Here is a 21157-nt window from a genome sequence, read left to right as displayed (position 1 = left end):
AGCTCAGCGGCCGGCGGCGGGCTGGCGGGCGTCTCGCCGCCTCACGCGGTGGCACTGCGCTGCGGGGCGCCAGTCCGGGTACCCAGAGGGCGCGCGGAGGCGGGTGGCGAAGGCTGCGCCCGGGAGCGACAGGCAGCGCTCCCCAGACCACCCGAGCGCCGAGAGGCTTCCGCCGCCTGGGAGACGCCCCCTGGCCCCCACCTCTTCGTGGCCCGGCCGGGCGAGCGGGACCGGCGGGAGGAGGAGGAGGAGGCGGCGCCGCCGGGACTGCCTCCTCCCCGCCCCTCGCGTCTCCTCCCCGCGCCACCGGGAAGGACAAGGGGACTGGGCACGGGGACCCCGGCCAGTGAGCGCCCGTGACCCGGGGCCGCCCCTCGCGCGCGCTCTCCCGCCGCGAGCCTGGGCAGGTCTCGCCTCGCATGGTGCTGGCCGCAGCCATGAGCCAGGACGCCGAGCCCAGCGGCCCCGAGCAACCGGACAGAGATGCCCGCAGCATGCCCGGTGCCCCGGCACCCCCGGCGCCCCAAGGCCCGCGAGGGATGCCGCCGCCCCCGCCGCCGCCTCCGCCCCAAGCCGGCCTACCCCAGATCATCCAAAAGTAAGAGGAGGGAAGGGGGAGCGGGGACCTGGGGGCGGTTGGGGGGCACGCCCCGGGCGCCCCCTTCCGTGGCTTCCCCTCTCCCGTCCCTGCTAAACTTCGCTCGGCCGCCTTGCCTTTGAAGTTTTCTTGTCCTCCCTCTTGGCAGAGCTGGTGTCATTCCGGCTGGTGGTGAGCTTGGGGAGAGGGAAGCACAGCTATTCGGGGAAAATAACTTTGTTCTCCCTCATCCCCTTTCTCTTCTCTTCCGGGATGTTACTGGATATTTTGAACTAAAAAAAGCTCAGATTGGGGGGAAATGGCCCAGGGACTGTATTTCATCTTTCTAGTCCCAGGAGGCCGCTGGAATGTATGGAGAGCCGTGCGTGAGTGTGTGCGCGCGTGCGGGAGGGCGTGTAAGCAAAACGCCGCCCGAAGAAACCACCCTTCACGGTGCCCCTGAAGTCAGTCAGTGATATTGGGTGGAAAGGGTGGTGAGGGTTTGTAGACAACATATTTTGCTTTGCCCCGAAAGAAGTGTTTACGCTTTCCAAGAAGGCCCTTGCTGAGAATTCTTAGTCGCGGAACCGTTTTCCATTAATGTTACCATCTTGTGATTCGGAGGAGCTGTGCGTCTTGGGTCGCGAATTTTCCGGGCCTGCCGTCCCGATGCGTGAGTAGATTGCGGGTGGTCATTAGGCTCTGAGAAGCTTTTTCAGTCCATTTGGGGGACAGAAAAGTAAAACGGTGAGGTTTCGTTCATTCTTTTCGAGATTTTGTTTGACAATTTAAGGCCTAGAATGTTGGTTTATTTGAAGAATCTTTATTCTCCTAAAGGTTTCCCCCAGCTTGGAATGAAGTCCTCAAAACTAGTTAGTGTAAGAAGTGTTGCAAAGTCTGAATGATGAGTGCTTGGGCGAAACTGGAGAAAAATAGAGAAACACCCAAATACAGCAAAATCAATCATATGGAACCGAGCAGAGGTTTCCCAGCACAGTTGTATTGATGTTTTGAATTACATAAACTTACTAAAATGTAGTAAGAGAAATAACCATTGACGGGGCATAAATGGAAGTAAATATTGTTTTTAAGACTGACATGTAATAGAAAGAATAGTGAAAATTTAAGTTTAACATCAAAGAACGCTGGTATCATATTTCAGAACAAAATGGTTTCCCTTTTTTTGACTGGTAGAATATTAAAAGCTCCATTTATGACAACTTTTTGCTTTAGTTTGATTTTATGTAACTTTCAGCTACTTACAAGTAGCTAACTATTTGAAACTGAAAATAGTTTATATTGTTAGTCTGTTCCCTTTGTTTTGAAGTAAGTTCAGCTAAGATTTATTAAATATGATGGACAGTTTAATTACATCAGTACTTAAAATTTCTCTTTAGTCCTTAACATTATAAACTACAGAAAAAAAAAATGTAAACCTGAAGTTTATTTAGTAAAAGAGAGAGAGAGAGAAAAAAATGAAAAACCCTAACTGACTGATTATTAATTGGGAAGCATCACATGTGCTTCTTACCGGCCAGTGTCTAGTGTCTTGAAATTAGGCTACATGTTAAGTTTAGTGAGTTGCCTTTGGTATTGTAATCACCCTGCATTTTCCAATCACTTACTTTTAATTAGGAAAAAACTAAGAATTTTATGTTCACAGAAAAACCTTTGTAGATGGGTGTCTGATTATGAAATGTTGCCAGGTTGAAAATAAAGGCCATTTTTGTTGGAGTGTATTTCAGTTACCTCATGTAATAAATATTTTACCCTGTAAATTCACCCCCATTTTGAAAATTCCACCCCTGGGCTATTTTACTTTAATAGATAAGCGTGAGCTCTTCAGAGATGGCCCCTTCTGCTAGGAGTCCAGGATGGAGACCTCCAAGAAGGGCCTGGTGGTTCTGCCTTGTTTTGCATTGATAGCCAGATCAATGTTCAGGTGCCAGGTCCAAGGCCGGTGAATGTGCTCATGGGATATGATGTTTGTGCGCTTATGTTTCAAAGTCATTTGTAAGGATGATTTGGGGTTTGCGCTCCCCTCAGTATCCACTGAAATTCTGCTGGTAGCAGGCATAACATGGCAGATGCTTTGCAGGTCCATCTTTAATGCGCTGAAACTTGAGCAGGTTATTTTGAAACTGCGTTTGCATAATTTAATCTCAGCAACCATTTCTATGTAGTGATGAGGTGCTGTTTGCATCAGCCATCTTTGAGAAAATGTAGCGGGGAGATTGCCCTCAGCCGCAAAATGAGTTGTCCGCTTCTTGCTTTGAGAATTTTGTGAGCTAGAGCTTTGGGTGAAATTTTCCTCTAGTGGATGGCATGTTAAATACATTGTATTGGGGAACCTGTATTTTTTTCTAGTTATTTGAGTGAGGTTATTACGTAATTCGTAAGAGGAGAAGTTTCGATCACTTTCAAAATGAAGATATCAATCTTCATATCGCATAGCGTTTAAGGATTGCAAGAACTTTTTCATTTTTAAGGTCTGTGTTTAGTGATCTTCGTTAATAGCAGTTTTCACTTTGGGTAAAGTCAAGGACTGGTAAAATAATAGTCATGATGTAATAAAAACTGCATCCTATTCACCTATGTTATATTTGGTCTCAAGAGAATGAGGTGTAACAGTGAATAATGTGACGGACTTTGGTGTTTGTTTTATGGAATCCAGTCTCGGTATTTATGTGAAGATTGTGCCAGAAGTTAACTCCTGTGGAGTACGTTTGTCCTATTTAGGTATATTTAATTTTCTCATTGTTGCATTGTTCAGTCAAGCACTTTCCATGACCTCTCTGCTCTCGTTAACCCCTGATTCTGGGCCAGTATTCGCATTACCTATGAAGATTGTCAGCCATGTTTAGACACATATAACTAATATCTTGTAAGGTCTTTGTTTCAAATGTGCATTCTCTGAGCTGGCCAATGTGGAGATATTATTGGATAAAATGTGAAGCACTATGTAAACCATTTGGGCAACAGGAAATATAAATAACACCTTAAGAAGAGATTTGGGATGAGTTCCGGAAATCAGAATAATTTGAGAGCTTAAAAAATGTGTATCTTCGTATAAGCAGAAATAGGACAACATTGATGTGTGTCAGGGAATGTTTTGCAAGGATTTATCTCCTTAAATATTCACGATATTTTGTTTCCAAAAGTATATTTTAATTTCGTGCTTTATAATCAAACCTAATTCTTGATTTATAGGAACTTATTAATCTTGATGAACATCAGAAATTACAATTTTAGGTTGTAAGTTTTAAAACTCTCTTCAGAATGAAAACAGAGCCATTTAGTTCTGTGTGCAGTGTTGAAGTCAGTTGTCAGATGTAGTTAGAAAGTGTGATACTAATCATGGTGAAAATTAACCAAACAAGCACACACACCTATGAGGTTAGCACACAGGTGATTTTCCTAAATTATCTGATCTGCGGTGAAATACTCCTGGCTAATGCTTGATATCAGGCTGCATCTTTAATTTGCACAGAGATGATTTATGTTTTCCTTTCCAGGTTATTTTGGTATGAAATGAATTTAAAAAATTATGAAAATAGAAAAAAATTTGGTTTAGCATTTGATAGTGTCACCTGTGTGTATTTGTGATGTATGAAGATATAAACTCAGCTTTGATTGCTGAAGTTTATAGTATTCCGCATAGTGTTAGGACGCTGGCCGACTGTGTTTTCAGAGCAAAGTGCTCCTGGGTTCAGTCTAGAGAATGTTACAAGTAGTCACTCTGATGGCAGATAATTTTACAGACGTTTTGCATTGGGAAGGATCTCCATGTAACTCTTAGAGAGTGATACACAGGCAAGTTGTGTGTGATGTCCGCCCACTTTGATGGGCTTGCTGACAATTACATCCAGAATCGGAGAGGAAATAAGAATTTGCCAAAAAGGACACTACCTCGGCTCATACTTGGTCCTTTTCTGGAAAGAGGATGGAATTTCTAACATCTGTGCCACTTTATAACTTCAGTTTGAGTCCATTTTTAGGGGAAACAGGGATACACTTGTAGAAGGAATTTTGGAAATTTTAAACACCATCTTAAACTGCACGTAAGACAAGCGTTCAAGAGGAGAAAACATCTGAGAGGATTAAGCGTTTACCCCGAACAGGGAAGGAGAGAGCGTGGGTTTTTTTCTTAGCACTCTGAAAAGTTTCTTTGCTTCACTAGAAAGCCCATTAAGGGTATTTTTTTTTTTAAAGAAATTTTGCTTGAGGGTTTATAATGGTAAGTATTTTTAGATAGTAAGTGTAGCCATCCAGTTATGAGTTTTTCTCAAATTGCCAGAGATCAGTGTTATGAAATGTAGTACCTTATTCCCATTCGTCACAGTAAATGACTATACATATGGAGAACACAGAGCTGTTTTAACGCCACTGCTGCAGGGGGAAAAAAAAGACAAATTTTATCACCCATTTTATTCTTCTGTCCACTTATTCTTTTGCTACCGCTTTAGCAGTTTATCAAGTTAATAATTTAAAAAGCCCATATCTGTCAGTTGGAGTGTGGACTCTGATCTGTTAAGATCTCTTTGCCTACACGTGTAGTCACCAGCGGGGGGGATAAACCCCACTAGGATTGACTCACAGTGAAATGATCCCCCATTATCCAGTTTCTCTCTCTCTAGCTGATTTCTTTTTCTTGCGGCTGTAGGTTCTTGACTCCAGTTAAACTAATATTTCTCCCCCACCCACAACAGCTAATCCTCAAGTAAACAAACCAATATAGCTCAATTCACAGCTTTGATAAACAAGAATCTACAAAATGTTAGGAACTGAGATCTAACCAAGGGATAGAATTAAAACGGACTGAACTAAACTTGGAGAGCAAGAATGGAAGAAGCTTGAGATAGTGGAGTTAAAACTTACCCAAAGATAAATTCCGAGTCAGGGCTTCCTGTCTCTTCATCCTCCTTGGTCCCCCTGTCAGGCAAAAGCTTGAAGAGGTCTCCTGTGCCACAAAATCCCACTTAATCTGATTTTTATTTCCTGCCGCAGTAATTATTATTTGGGATGGTCTAGCTGATACGATTTTGTGTATTTTAACAGGGGAGGTTGCTGTGAATCCACAGCTGGTGTGAGTGACTGGTAGCTGTGTTTAGAATAGTGCGTTGAAAAGTTTTACAGAAAGTAAAGTGATCCGTATTCCAGAATCAGGGCAAAAGACCGTAATCAGTGGCTTGTAGAAAGGAGCACGTGGCAATTCCCTTTCTGGTTAATGAAACTGGCTGGGTCTTGGTGATGCGTGTGTTGTTCTGGAAGCCTCATATTGCTTGTTCCTTCCAGTGAGAAGACTGGGAAATCCTGACTTTAATTAAGAAGGCGCATTCTGCTATCAGGAATGTGAATTTGGTTTTCAGCAGCTACCAAGAGGGTATTGGCGGTGGGCTGATATTTTGCCTGGCTCAATGGGTGGTCACTGTTTAAATTCCACCCAACTAAGATTTCAGTCTTCAACATTTACAAGACAGCAAGTTTGGGGTATTTTGGGTTTAATGTGTATATCCATCTAATAGGATAAAGTCTTTACTGTGGCAGAAGTTACAGTCAAGTTAATTGATCCTCCCCTGTCCTACAATTCCTGCTGGATTTTATAAGATAAATAAGTCCCCTGATGGTTTACAAGGCAACTTTAACAACTCGCTGACAGCAGCTCTGTCAGGGGGATGGTACATATTGATGTGAATGTACCTTATGAGCAAAAAGGGAGCTGTTAAGCGAGTTGTGTGAGGATGTGTTAATAACTTGTAGCTCAGTCTGCCAAATAAATCTTTCCATGTGTTCAGAAACAAAAGGCTGGGGGTCATGCCTGCGTTTGGGGGCGGTTTTCACCCCATGGAGATAGTTTTCACGCCACTTTTCCCTTCTTTAATGTGGCTATTTGCTTCAAGGATGCACCAGGGCCATTTGCTGCTGCCCTTTCTTTGCACCTGCTTTCTCTCGATCACAGTAATGACCCACCAGTTCTCAGTTGCCACTTCCACTCTGGTCGGAACCTGGAAACCTCCATTCACGGCTGTCTGAGCATCTTAAATACTTTTCAGTTGTGCACAGCTTGTCTATAGACTGTCTTCCAAATATGTTTTCGGTTCTTATTAGATGCACCCTTAGACCTGATTTCCAGTGTCATGATGCTGAAGGAGTAGACAAGGTAATATATATTTTAAAGACGTATTCATTTCACGAAGTTACTTCTTTTGCTTTATTTTGAATTCTTTATTGAATAGAATGATAGGTAGGATCTTCCCAATGTTGTCAAGTGTAAAATGAGCATCTGTGTTTTAAATTAATGATTGGGTTTCTGACAAAGAGGGTCAGAGAGAAAAAGGAAACCCTGGATTGGGAGAGGGTGACCTGGGTAAGTCAATTAACCTGCTTAATCCTGCTTCTCCAGGGATTGGAAATGATCAGTGTCGGTTCCTTCCAAGAATAAAATTATGTGAATTCCCAGGAATATTGCTGAGTGATTATCACCGTAGCCTCCTAGACATCTGATGGAGAATCTATCCCATGTCAGTTGCATTTTAATCACGGGCATAAGTACATGTTTGTGAGACTGATCATGCACGGAAACAACAATAACCACAAAAAGAGAATTGAAAGCTTTCTCCAACACTTGCAAAGTATGTTTGGATCATTGACATAATTTAAGACAGAAAAGTAGACACTAATGTCAGTAGAAAGGAGGGCGTTTCATACTGTTTTCTAATTATTACAAACTTTTAAAAATAAAAACAATTATTTTGGAATATTAACGTGAATAGTTGAGTTTGCAAAAAGTACCGTTCTCAGCCCGGAGACAGTGATTTTCACGTGTCTAAATTAGATTGTCTTAAACACAGGCAGGTGGGAGTGTGTTTGGTGACGTTATTACTTTTAGAGGCAGAAAACATAAGCATAGGCCGACAGACGTTTCTAGGAGCCTGCCGGCTGCCCTGACTCGGTAAACCATGCCGCGTGTTCAGTCGCCACCGCGTGGGCTGCAGACTCCCCCAGAGCTCGCGGCTGAAAGACACTTTGCAAAGAGATCACGGTTATCCGAACGCTGGACCTCAGGTTTCCGTGTGGCCTCCTTGAATCGAAGAGACCAAATATTGTTTCCGGAGGCTTCTAAAGTCCAGGTCTTCTCGGGGCCCAGCGTCCTCCTGGGCTGGCAGGGTCGCTCATAGTCTAGCGTTATGGAGAACTTTGTTTAATACTTGAAAAGAGATTTTTTTAACTTTCTGTATGAAAAGGGAGAGGGGTTGTGTGCTTAAATCTTAATTTAGAGACTTTATTATTTACAAAATGAGGAAGAACATAAGGATATTTATTGCAGCACTGTCTAGAAGAGCAGAAAATTAGAAACTACCCAGATGTTTCTTACTGAGAAAATAAATCATGTGCATGTATAATATCATGTACCATTCAGCCATGAGAATGATGCCACCGCCTATATTTATTAATATGGAATATAAACCATATACTCGTCTCAACTAAAAAAAATTACAAGCAGCACCTATGCAGGGATCTCATTTTTTTTTTTTTAAAAGATGTGTATGAGCCTGCAAGCCTGGAAAAACATCTACAGAACAAATATAAAGATGTTAACAGTGGTTCTAACTCTATGTAGTGCAATGATAGTAGTCTGTCTTTTTTTTTTTTCCTTTTAATACTGTTTTGTTTTTTCAGTGAGCATGGATGAATTTGCTAATCAGAGGGAAAAAACTTTTTCCATTTTTAAAAACAAAAATAGGAATAGACGTTTCACGTTGGCCTTGCACGTTGTCTTTAAGACTGAATGAGCTGTTAGCATCTTAGGTTTTAGACCTGAAAGGTATCTGAAAACTGCTTTAGCCCAGCCCTCCTGTTTTTCTAGGTAAGGTAAGTGAGCATCAGAGAAGTCAAGAGAATTGTTTGAGGTCACACAGCTAGGTAATGATCAGGCTGGGATAAGAACTGTCACATTTCCGTCTATTGCGTTTTCTGCTATTTGCCCTTTTTTCTGCCTGTAAACGGGGGCGGGGAGAGAGGAATGGAGAACATTCATAAACTGACCTTTTATCTGCTGGCCCTAGTCTGCTCAACTCCTGAAAGAGAATTTTGAAAAGCATCCTTGGGTATGTTATCTCCTCGCATATCTCCCCTCAAAGGTCTTTTTGCACGTGGGGGTAGACTGGGTCTCTCTAGGGCATCTCATGCTGTGTTCCATCCTTCCAAACAGAAGCAGAGCGTCACATATTTTTCTGCTGAGCATTTGAAAGTAAATGGTGTAACCATAATTCCATTGTCATACCTAAGAAAATTAGTTTTACTTAAATGATTTTTCTAATCAACACTTGATTTTTAAGTTTTTCCAATTGTCAGAAAAATGTCTCATATAGTGATTTTTAAACCCCCGGTTCAGGTTCACAGTGCATTTGTTTATGATGTCTCTTTTAATTTAGCAAGTGTACCTGCTCTTTTCTGCTCTTCATGACCGAAGATTCCACACTAGCTGTCTTGTAGAATGAACCAGGATCTGAACATGTCTGTTGTTTCCTGATGATCAGGTTCAGGTTAAGCATTTTGGCAGGGATCCACCTTCAGCGGGTGATGTGTGTTCCACTAAGTTTGATCCCTTGGTTAACATGGTCACTGCCAGATCTCTCTATCACAATGGGACGTTTTTCTCTTTGTAATTGGTAAGTTGTCTTTGGGAGTGATACCATGAGACCCTCTGAATATCCTGTTTCCCAACAAACTTTCATCTAGGGGTTTTATCTTTTAATTTGACTATATTAAAAAAAAAGTCCTCAGTGAAATATGCGGAACTGGAACAATAACTAAATAGCACTTTAGAATGGGTTAGTTTGGATATGTAGGTTAAATCAGACAGCCTTGCAAATATGTTTGCATTGTACCAGCCCGTAGATATTATCTGGATCCTCTGGTTTTTTGTAGTCTTGACTTGATGGGAACTTAATTGATGGGCCTGCCACTTTCCATTTAGCCCCTCCAGCAGACATTCTGTCCCGGGCTGCCGTACTTTTTAATGTCCATACAAAGTGGACATAAATCCCTTCTAACGCTGAAGGCAGTGAATGGGCGGTAATGTAATTTTTGCTAGCTCGCACAATTTTGGGGGGCATCCTCAAGGCTCTGTTGACTCTGCAGAAACCTTTTATCTCCCTTTTCAAAATCACTATATGAAGACGACTTTAAAAATGACTGATGACTTGCCTTGGAGCCTAAACTGGATGAGTCCTGGAGCTGGTCTGTGGCTACCAGTTTGTTCATGCTTTTTAGATTTAAGTTACACAGCTATTTTTGCCTCTTCCAGATTGGTACGCTTATTTTCATGCACAAAATATGTATGGGTGGGGAAAGTGATGTGGAGTAGTGAAAAGAATCAGGAGCAGGCAGGCTCTATGTTCTAGATTCAGCTTTGCCACCGCTGACCCTGAACCTCAGTGTTCTCATCTGTTAAAGGGAATAGTAACAATGTGAATAGCAACTAACATTCATTGAGTGATTCCTGTGTATCAGCTACTAGTCTAAGCACTTTATGTATGTTTCATCCATTTAATCATTTAACTCAACAATAATCCCGTGAGGTTAGTGTTGCTATTCTCCCCATTTTATAGATGAAGAAATCAAGTCATAAACTTAAATGGACTCAACAAAGTTAAGAAAAATAGTATTCATGAAAGAACTGGTGGGGCGGGGCTGGGAGGGGAGAATGTTATGTAAATACAGGTGATCATGTCATCTCTATGTAAATATCTACATCCTCAAAATAATTTATAGAAAACCCATTATTTACAAAGAAAATATTATGGAAAAAACTGCTGAAATATATTTGAAACTAGGCCAGATTTAATTTGAGACAAATTAAGTCGTCCAGTTAAAAACCCTCTTTTTTCGTTTCTTGTAGCTTTAAGTGTTCCTTTTGGTTTAAAGTGAAATCCATATCCCAATTTAAATTCCGTGAGCAAATCTGAATCTGGTATTTGATTCACTGTCTTATTCTGGTCGTTATGCATGTTAGGCAAGATCTGAATTTGATGCTTATGGAGAGTATATAAACACTTATAATCCTCTCAGCGTGTGCTAAAATAATAACAGATATGATCGTTTGATTTGCAAAGTGAGCCTCTGCCAAGTTCTAGCAGACCATTTTTGAACCAATTCAAAAAACCAGGATTCAGCAATGATTAAAGTGTCCTAGGCTCCTATTAATAGCAAAAAGAATTTCTGACTTGAAACATGGCCACATCAAGCTCGCTTAGCCTCCATCAGACATACTCTTGACCGGTTTTAGCGGACATTGTTACAGGTGTTCTTTCTCTTTAAGAAATCATTGAATGTAAAAAGCAGACAATAGAATCAGTAAATCAGGGACAGATTGTTTGCTTTTGACCTTCAAAAGGCCTAATAGCAAATAAACAGTGAGTTCCTCAGTGTATTTCATATAGAAATTTAGAAGTCTAAGAATTTAGAGGTCCAGTGATAATTTTAAAACATTTTTTGGTATATTTTTAAAATTTTACAGAGGTATAATGGAAGTACACTAAGCTGTACATGTTTAAAGCATCAATCAAATAATAAAGATGGTAAGCATTTTTATCCCTCCCAAGAGCTTCTTCATGCCTTTTATAATTTACCCTTCTCTCTTTCCCTTAACCCCCTTCCTCTCAGGCTACTAGTGATCTGCTTTCTAGCGCTATAGATGAGTTTGCATTTTCTAGAATTTTATACCAGTGAAATCACAGGATGTACTCTTTTTGTTGCCTGGCTCTTTCACTCAGCATAATGATGTGGGGAGAAATAATATTTTTAAAAACTGTGATCAAATACTTGTAACATTAACCATTTTACCTATTTTAAAGTGTAATTTAGTGGTTTCAAGTACATTCACAATGTTGTTTAACAGCTGCTACTGTCTAGTTCCAGAACATTTGCATCACCCCGAAGGTAAGCCCTTTCCCCATTCAGCACTTATTCCCCATTCCCTCCTCTCCCAGGCCCTTGGCAACCACTAATCTGCTTTTTCTGTCTCTATGGATTTGCCTCTTCTGGACAGTTTGTATAAATGGACTCATACAATATGTGGCCTTTTGTATCAGGCTTTCTTTCACTTAGCATAATGGTTTCCAGGTTCATCTATGTTGTAACATGTATCAGTACTTCATTCTTTTTTATTGCTGAATAAAAGTCCATTGTATGGATAGACAGTGTTTTGTTTTCCGTCCATCAGTTGATGGATTTGGGCTGTTTCCACCTTTTGACTATTGTAAATAATGCTGCCGTGAATTTTGTGTGCAAGCTTTTGCTTGACCATCTGTTTCCAGTTCTTTTGGGTATGTATCTTGAAGTGGAATTGCTGAGTCATATGGTAATTCTGTGTTTAATTTATTGAGGAACTTCCAAACTGTTTTCCAAGTGGCTGCGCCGTTTTACATTCCCACCAGCAATGAATGAGGGCTCCAGTTTCTTCACAACCTTGCCAACACTTGTTATTTTCCATGTTTTAAAAAATTTATGGCCATCCTCGTGGGTATGAAGTGGTACCTCATGGTGGTTTTGATGTGCATTTCCCTAATGACTGATGATGTTGAGCATTTTTTCATGTGCTTATTGTGTTTATATCTTCTTTAGAAAAATATCTATTCAAGTCTGTTGTCTCTTTTTTTAAACTGAGTTGTTTATCTTTTGGGGGTATGAAATTGTAAGCGTTCTTTATAAATTCTGGATACTAGACCCTTATCAGATATATGATTTGAAAGTATTTTCTCCCATCCTGTGGGTTTTCTTTCAGCATAGGATTTTTTTTTTTTTTTTGCTGTGTACGGGCTTTCTTTAGTTGCAGTGAGTGGGGACTACTCTTTGTTGTGGTGAGCAGCCTCTGCATTGCTGTGGCTTCTCTTGTTGCGGAGCACGGGCTCTAGGTGCGTGGGCTTCAGTAGTTGCAGCACATGGGCTCAATAATTGTGGCTCACGTGCTGTAAAGCGCAGGCTTAATAGTTGTGGCACACGGGCTTAGTTGCTCCGCGGCATGTGGAATCTTCCTGGAGCAGGGATCAAACCCATGTCCCCTGCATTGGCAGGTGGATTCCCAACCACTGCGCCACCTAGGAAGCCCTCAGCATATGATTTTGTTTCATTTATTCTTTTGCATATATCAGAAGTTTGGTCCTTTTTATTGCTGCGTGGTATTCTCTTTTATGGATATATCATAAATTATCTCCTCACCTGTTGATGGACATTTAGGTTGTTTCCAGTTTTTTCGCCATCACAAATAAAGCTATATGAATATTCCTTTGCAAGTTTTAATATGGACATGTCTTTTAGTTTTCTTAGGTAATTATCTGGGTCAATGATAAGTTAACCTTTTGGGAGCACAGTTGTTATACTTAAGAATCAGTTTTTTGTTTTTTTTTTGGATGAAAACACCTTTGAATTTTTATGACTGTCTTTGAATGGAACTTATTAATATGAGCCTTCAAGGCTTTTAAAGAACACACACTTTATCCTTTAAGTTTTCAGTGTCAGTGACTCATTAGCTTAGTTCTTTTTTCCTTCTATTGGTGACTCTTCCTTCAATAATTTTTCATTTGACAAATAATTATCCCTGTAAATTGGGATACAAGATGAATAAGAAAACAAAACTTCAAGCTGAAAGGGGCCCTAGAGATCATCTAATTCAGTTCTCTTATTTTGTAGAAAAGGAAGCCAGGTTCAGAAGGAAGACCAGATTTACCAAAGTTCACCCAGCTAGCAGAGAAGTTAAGTGAGCAGAGAAAACATACATGCCTGCGAGGATTATTTTGTCTCCTAGTGATGAGGGGTCTACACATGCCACAGTGCAGTGGGTGAGTGGACAGCGCTACTTTCCTGCCATGCTGTATGTGGGTGGTTCACAAGGCACTGTTTTTCCTCCTAGGTTATCCCATTTAATCCTTCAGCAGCCCTGTGAAGTAGGTAGGAATTAAGAAAGTACTAGTAGTTCAGGGTCCTCTAGCCAATGGTTGGAGAGCCTGGGCTCAGAGCCAGGCCCTCTGATTCATTCCAACTTGCGCTGCCTCCCTCCTTCTTTCGGAACCCCCTCCCCACTTTCCGTGCCCACCGCCACTGCCTCCGCCTCCCAGCTTCTCCCCTGCCTCCAACAGAGCCTGTCCTCAGATCTTTCTTTTCTCCACACCAGCATAGCCTTAGGCTTGTCATCTGCTTGCTTAAAGCCCCGAGGTAGCTTCTTGTTGCCTGCAGCTTGAGATTCAGATGCTGAGAAGCCCCTTCTGGTCCTGAGGCACCGCCCTCCCCCCCCTGCCCCCCACCCCCCCAGCTCTCCAGTCTGGACTTGCTGTTCTGTCTTGGTGGCCCTCCTGCTTCCTCTACCTGAACTACCTTCTCTCTCCTCAACTGGAACAATCCTTTGTCTTCATGGATTCTGCCGAGACCTTCCCTCTTCTAGGGAACTTTTTTTGGCCCCAGGCAGGAAGCGGAGGTTGGGTACCTGTTTCCTGTAATGCACCGTGGCCTCCACTGTAGCATTTACCCCCAGCTCACCTCCCAGGGATACATGTTGGTCTCCCCTTAAGACCTTGCAAAGTCCTTGCAGGCCGGGCCACTGGCCTTCCTCTTGGTGTCCTCAGCATCTGGCAGAGTCCCTGGCACATGGTTTGTTGAACACATGAGAGAAGGAACAACTTACCTGCAACCTAACTTTGGATCTCGGTGACTTTGCGATAGAAAATCCACTCAGGAGGGTCTCACGGCTTGAGAATTGATGTGAGACCAAAGCTTCATTTTATCCAACTTACCTTCTGTTTGGGCTGCCTGTCTGAAAGGGCTAGAGAGACCCAGATACTCTGCCTTTGTGTTTGGAGAGGTGATATAAGTGGTGGGGTATGTGTGGGTGGGGTGCAGACTCAGAAAGTGAGAAGCCCAAGCTCTTGGTCTGGGGCTCCACCTTCAAGCCACTGTGTGAGCAGAGGTGTGGGGGCTTCTGAGAGAGTGTGGGCTTCTTACAGGGTGTGGGCTTGGTTGTGACAATGAATGACATGGCACAGGCACAGGAATATAGGAAGGATGTACTGAATACATGTTGGTCATAGTACTTACTGCCTGACTGTCTCACTCAGCCATCTCCAGCCAGGGACCTGACTGTGCCTTTAAAGGTACAGGCAATTTCTAGGCTGAATTTCTTCTATGAGATTCAGTTCAAATAGGAGAGATGGTGGACTTAACCACTTGGAACACCCTTTCAGCCCTGTTGCATCAAAGTTTTCAACGACAGAAATTTTTAGATCACAAAAAGGTTGTTAAGTCCTGATTGAACATTCTTCTTACTTCCGTTTCTGAAACAACACAACTCAAGACAACTGCAACACTTTGAATACTTTATTATTACCTTGACATTGCGGAAATGACAGTTTAATTGTGGCAGCAGTAGTGTCAGTTGACCTGTGGCAACTGCAAAAAGGAGTTGCCCAGAAAATAAGTTATTTGCCATGATTTCCCCCTGAGGTCTACTCTGACCACCCTATTTAAATTGCATCCTATATCTTCCAGACTCCCTTACTTTGTTCTGTTTTCTCCATAGTACTTGTCGTCTTCAAACAGAGTATATCATTGACTTATTTACTTATTTATTATGTTTTTTATTGTCTATTATATTTCCTCCCATCTTTTCTGTGCTGGGGAGTTTTATTCGGTGATTCACACCCCTAGCACCTAAGAACAATACCTGGTACCTAGAAGCAGCTCACTAAATGTTTGCTGAACGACTAGATGAAATACCAAAATTAGCCATTGACACATGGTGGCATTTGTTTCCTCTCTGAGCCCTCCTAAGATGTGAACTCTATGGGCTGCAGGATCTGAGTTTTGTGATTCAGGAAACTAAAATGAAAGTGCAAAGTGTAGAGGATCATAGCCTCTACTCCTGTGTGGTTCTTGGGTGTAAAAGAAGGTGCAGAGCCTGCGTTTCTCCCCCTGGACCTGGCATTATGACTTGGTGTTCTTATCATGGCCTGGCCCCGGCAGTGGCCAGTCCTGTTGGACTCTCTTTGGCAGAGGTCTGAGCTGTGCATTTGGTGGGATCTTGATGTTGGATGAAGAGCAGCAAGGCGAGGTCTCAGTCATTCCCTTGGAATAGGGAATGTACTCTATTCCATGTCGAGCCACAGGGGATTGGTAAATAAATGTGGGTATCCTCCCATACTGTGAGGACCATCTCTGTGTGCTGTAACAGAGAAATCCCAAGGATATATCAAGGGAAAAAAGCAGGGTGCAGAAAGTGTACATAGTTGGCTACCTTTTGTGTAAGAAAAGTGGAGAATAGGAACATATATATATTATTATGTAAAATATATGTATATATTATATGTAGCAGTTATATGTGCTTGAATACATATATATTTTTTTTCCATCTTCCTTTGTTGCATAAAACATACTGGGAGAAAAAACAAAAAGAAGATGTGATAAAATGATTACCTCTGAGTGCTGGTGGCAAAGAGGGTTGAGCAGGTAGAGGGTGTGAGAGTGAGACTCATGTTATAGCAGGTGCTCTGGGGGATGGAGGGTGGAGGAGGAGGGTCCAGGAAGGACCAGCCCAGATGCCAGAGGAAGTCATTCTGAGCTGATTCTGAGTCTGTAACTAAGGGCTTGTCAAATGGATGGGGGAGGGTGAGGTCTAGGTGGAGGTAGGAGAAGAGATGCATTTTAAGAGATGAGAAAAGCCACGGTGAACTGGGAGCCCAGAGTAATTCCACCTGACTGGAGGTCAGAGTGCGTTTTTAACTAACAGGCATGGATGTGGGATGGAGTGGCTGGGAATGGCGAGAGCTGAGGGTGTAAAAAAGGCAGGATGCTGGTGATACAGAACCGTGTTTCTCAAAGTAAGGAGCTTGGGTGTTTCTTTTGAGTAGCCATTTGTAAGCAGGGGACTGATGTAATGAGATTGGTGTTCTGGAAGATTACGTGGGTATTGGGGAAGGGAGGATAATTGGCAAGTTGTGTGTGTGTGTGTGTGTGTGCATGTGTGTGTGTGTCCCTAGAGGTGGGGATGTCAGTTGGGAGGCCCCTGCACTAGTTGGGCGAGAGGTGATGAGGGTCTGAAACGTGGAAGCACCGCAGCACGAGTTAAAGGTAGGTATTGGAGTTGGAATGCCTGGGTGTGCATCCTGGCTCCCTACTTGCTTGCTAGCTGTGTGACCTTGGACAGGTTTCTTAACTTCTCTGCTCTTTCATTTCTTCAGGTGTAAAATGGGGCTGATAGGGCATCCACCTCCTAGTGTTATTCTGAGGAGTAAATGAGATAATACATGTAAAAGTGCCTCATTCAGATGCTGGGAGGATACTGTGGGGAAAAGGGCGCTCAGGGGAGATGCTTTTCAGTGGTGTGGGTGTGGATAGGAGCCAGCACCCACCTGTGGTACCATCACAATCTGCATCAAATCCGTGATCTGTTAAAAGGATGAAAGGGGACCAGGAAAGGGGAGAGCACTGAGAAGCCCTGTGCTCCCCACCCATGAACTTTGAGTTTTCAATTCAGGGAACGACTTGTAGTTCACAAAGACCTAGACTAACCTATGATGTTTTCAATCTGGATATTTAATACTGTGCCTAACTTCTCTGACATAAAAAGAATTATGTGTAAACTGTGTATTGAAGTCAGGAAAGGCGAAGGATAAAGGCAGTTCCTTGTGCACGTCATTGCCCTTTCTCAAAAGAAATCTCCTTTGTCCAGAATGTGGAGACTTGAATTAGATAGCAGTCATTAAAATCCCTTTCAGGGGTTTTTCATTAAGGCCCCTGATATTTCAGAGATTTTTTTTATATTAAAGTCAGCATGTAAAAATTATCACCTCATGATGGGAATATAAAAATGGTACCACTTCTAAGGAGGAGAATTTGGCAATATTTAGCAAAATTATATGTGCATTTTCTTTTGACCACGCAATCCTGTTTATAATATCTATCCCTAAAATACACAGGCAAAAATAAGAAAAGACATATGCAGAAGGCGTTCCGTGGTGACATTATTTGTAATAGCAGAAGTCTGGGAACAACCTAAATGTCCATCAATAAGAAATGGGTTAAATCAGCTATGGGACATCCATACAGTGGGTTTCTATAGAGATATAGAAAGGAAGGAGAATGATCTCTGTATACAGCTGCAGCTGTGGGATGATCTCCAGGTATATTGTTAAGTGAAAAAAGCAGTGTGCAGAAATAATAGATAGCATGTTACCTTTTATCTGAGAGATACATATATGTTTGCTTGTAATTAAAAGAAACGGAAGAGGGACTTCCCTGGTTGGCTCAGTGGTTAAGAATCCTCCTGCCAATGCAGGGGACATGGGTTCGATCCCTGGTCTGGGAAGATCCCACATGCCACAGAGCACCTAAGCCCGTGCGCCACAGGTACTGAGCCTGTGTGCCACAACTCCTGAAGCTCACATGCCTAGAACCCGTGCTCCACAACAAAAGAAGCCACCGTAATGAGAAGCTGGTGCACCACAACGAAGTGTAGCCTCAGTTCACCGCAACTAGAGAAACCCTGTGTGCAGCAATGAAGACCCAATGCAGCCAATAAATAAATCAACAAATTAAAAAAATAAATAAAAGGAATGGAAGAGTAAACCAATAAAAGACAGGGAGGGAGGAAATGGATGGATGGATCAGGGATAGAGTCTAGACTTTTTAAAATGTATTTTGTTTTGTAGGTTTGACTTTGGAACCCCATAAATGTTTTCTATAACTATAAACAAAATTTAATTAAAATAGAAAAAATACCTCCCCACCAATCAAGATTAAAATGAAACAAATTTATGTGTCAGGTTGGTAGCTTAATCACACAGAGAATTATTCCACGTAACTTTAAAACACAATAATTTGATTATACCCCTCTAGTGGAGTATATCTTAAGGGCAAAACAAATTCCAAATAAATCTTAAGCTATTTTCAGTAATATCATTAGTAATAATATTGGTATTACTATTCTGAATTGATTTTATATATATATACTAATTATGTTAAAATAATCAGAAAGCAATATTTTAGTATGAAAGGAAGAGATAGCAATTTTATAGTCAAAGATGTTAAGTAAAAATACTGTAATCCTAAATTTGAACTGAAAATATTGGTATGAACTCTGATATATTTTCTCTTTAACAAATGAAAAAGTATTTCCTAACTTTGTCCACTGAAGAGCCTGGAAATAAGAACCAACTCAGTATCAATGAGTATCTGTAACATCCAGATTGTGGCCTCCAAATGCAGTTCCCCACTAAAAAAAGGGACTAAGAATCCTGAAAAAATGGCTAATTCCAGGTCTGGGACAGGAAATGTACAAAATGAGTTGGCATATCTTGTATCAGAAAGCAGAGAAGCTATCAGAGACCACTTGTGTCATGCCAAAAGGACCTAGGAACCAAATTGAAGGGCCTCCCGGTGCCCAATATGGAATAATTTGAGCATTAAAAAGAGTAACTATAGTGGATTCACATATATCAAATGTGTTCCAATGTGTAAAATCCATGAGTTAAAAATTCAATGGTTTTCACTGGAGGAGGTTGGAAAAGCAACTCATTCTGAACACTGGCCAAGAAAGGGAAAGAATCAGACATTCATTCTGTCCTTTCTTGTTGGTTACCTTGGGATATCCAAATTGTGGATGAGGAAAAGTTCTTTTTTGTTGAAGGATTCTATCTAATAAATGCAGAAGGAATTGTAGAATTGGTACATCACCATTTTGTAACCCCTAGTGAAATAATGAATTTAGATAACATGGTTATTAAGTGGCTGCTAAAACATTCGGTAAAGCTGATGGGAAACTTTCTAATGGATGAATCAGGCTGGTGACATTTAAACCTACTGATCAACCTTAATGCCACAAAAAAGAAAGACTTCCAAGCATCATGTGCCTAGTGATGCCACAGGAAGTACGCAGCACCATCAAAAATAGAACCTGAACTCAAGATTGAACTACCAGTTTGTAGAAAATATGGGGAACAGAGGAACATGTCAAAACAACACCATGGAGGTAAAAATCCACCAGTTGGAATGTGGACCTTCTTTGGGCCAGAAGACCTGTTTTCTTCAACAAATAAATTATAAGAATAAGAACTTCAGGAGGGCTTATCTATGGATTGAAAGAGACTAAGAATACTTATCAGCAAAATGCAGTCTACTCTTTGGGACTTAGCTCAAACGAGCCAACTATTAAAAAAAACAAACTATGCCCCAGGTCTTGAATACCTAACACATACAGACATTTAGTAAATATTTTAAAAATCGCTATACTAGGAAACACAAGATCTAAAGGTGAAAATTCTAAAGTAGTTAGGATAAGCTCCCATGGAAGCTACTTGTTAGGCTTCATTAAATAAAGGCACTTATTTTTACAGGTTTTAGAATTGACTTTGATTTCTACAGTTTTTCATTTAGGCTGGTGCTTGCTATAGGGTAGAAATTAAGTCTTTGAATGTAGTGTGCACATAGGAATAAAGTAGTATCCAAAACAAAAATTAGGAGATTCCTTAGGACTTTTTAAACAGACTGGAGGCTAAAGAATTATTTATTTATTTATACTTGAGGCTAAAGAACTATTTATTTATTTGTAGTTGTGATCAAGATACTGAAATTATGTTGAAACTGAAATGACATTATATTTTAGAGCTAGATACCAAAGTATTTATAGATGAAATGATGTATCTGGAATTGGCTTCAAAATAATAATGTGGGAGGTGGGAAATGGGTAGGGGTACAGAGTAATAAACAAGACTGACCACAAGTTAGTAATTGTTGAAGCTGGGTGATGGGTACATGGGACTTCGTGATACTGTTTGCTCTACCTTTGTATAGTTAGAAAATTTCCGTAATAAAAGTGAAAAGAAAAAAAAGCTACGAGCTCAGTCACTTGGCCAATTCTGATTTCAGCTGTTCCTGAATTTAATCTGGGGTTGTGGAGTAAACCCCTGTTGGAGTCACTTGGTTAGCAAGAAGAAGGGCTGGGATGCGAACTCACATCTGTCTGGCCCCAAAGCTCAGGGTCTCTCCATTTTCCTCTGTATGTTATGCCCCTCTGTGGCTCAGACTATCATTGTTTAGATTGAGGGTTTATAGGATTTTACAAGTGGCTGTAATATAAACATGGAAAAATGGGGGCAAAAGCAAAACAAGAACCAAAAATCGGAACCAAAACGTCATAATTGTTTTCCTTTGAGGGAGGGAAATTTACCCAAGTGAAAGGCAAGAAGAGGGAAGAAGACTGCATACCTTCCACCTTGACTTTGCTGGGCTTTTCCTGTTGCACCACCCTGGGTTTTGGATTGAGAGAGACCTGGTTAAAGCAGGGCCCTTCCCTTACTAGCTGTGTGAACTTACGGTTCTGTGCCTCTGTTTCTTCAACCAATCTCATCTGGTTGTTGGGAGGATTACGTGAGTTTGTAAGGCCTCAAATGTTTACTCAGAAAAGAAAGCGCTGAGATCTGGAGAATCCCTAAACTGGGCTGGGGATTGTGTGTTTGGAAGTGCCTTGTGACCTGGCCCCCGCCCCAGCCCTAGCAGTTTCTCTAGGACCTGGGGCAGCCTTGCCCAAGTGTG

The 21157-nt window shown here is 41.5% G+C and overlaps 1 protein-coding gene across 1 annotated transcript in view; it reads left to right on the top strand.

Annotated features, from left to right (window-relative positions):
- Window positions 1-419: 419 nt before the first annotated feature.
- Window positions 420-21157, top strand: part of RBM20 (RNA binding motif protein 20) — a 193660-nt gene continuing 172922 nt past the window's right edge. The window contains exon 1 of the mRNA XM_057734085.1: window positions 420-598. Within this exon, the coding sequence (XP_057590068.1) occupies window positions 420-598 (179 nt within the window). The remainder of the gene's footprint in view (window positions 599-21157) is intronic.

The sequence above is a fragment of the Hippopotamus amphibius genome, chromosome 5 (genome assembly GCF_030028045.1).
Source record: "Hippopotamus amphibius kiboko isolate mHipAmp2 chromosome 5, mHipAmp2.hap2, whole genome shotgun sequence".
In the NCBI taxonomy this organism is placed as follows: Eukaryota; Metazoa; Chordata; class Mammalia; order Artiodactyla; family Hippopotamidae; genus Hippopotamus; species Hippopotamus amphibius.
The sequence above is the reverse complement of the archived record's forward strand: the minus strand, read 5'-3'. Positions and strand labels throughout refer to the sequence as shown.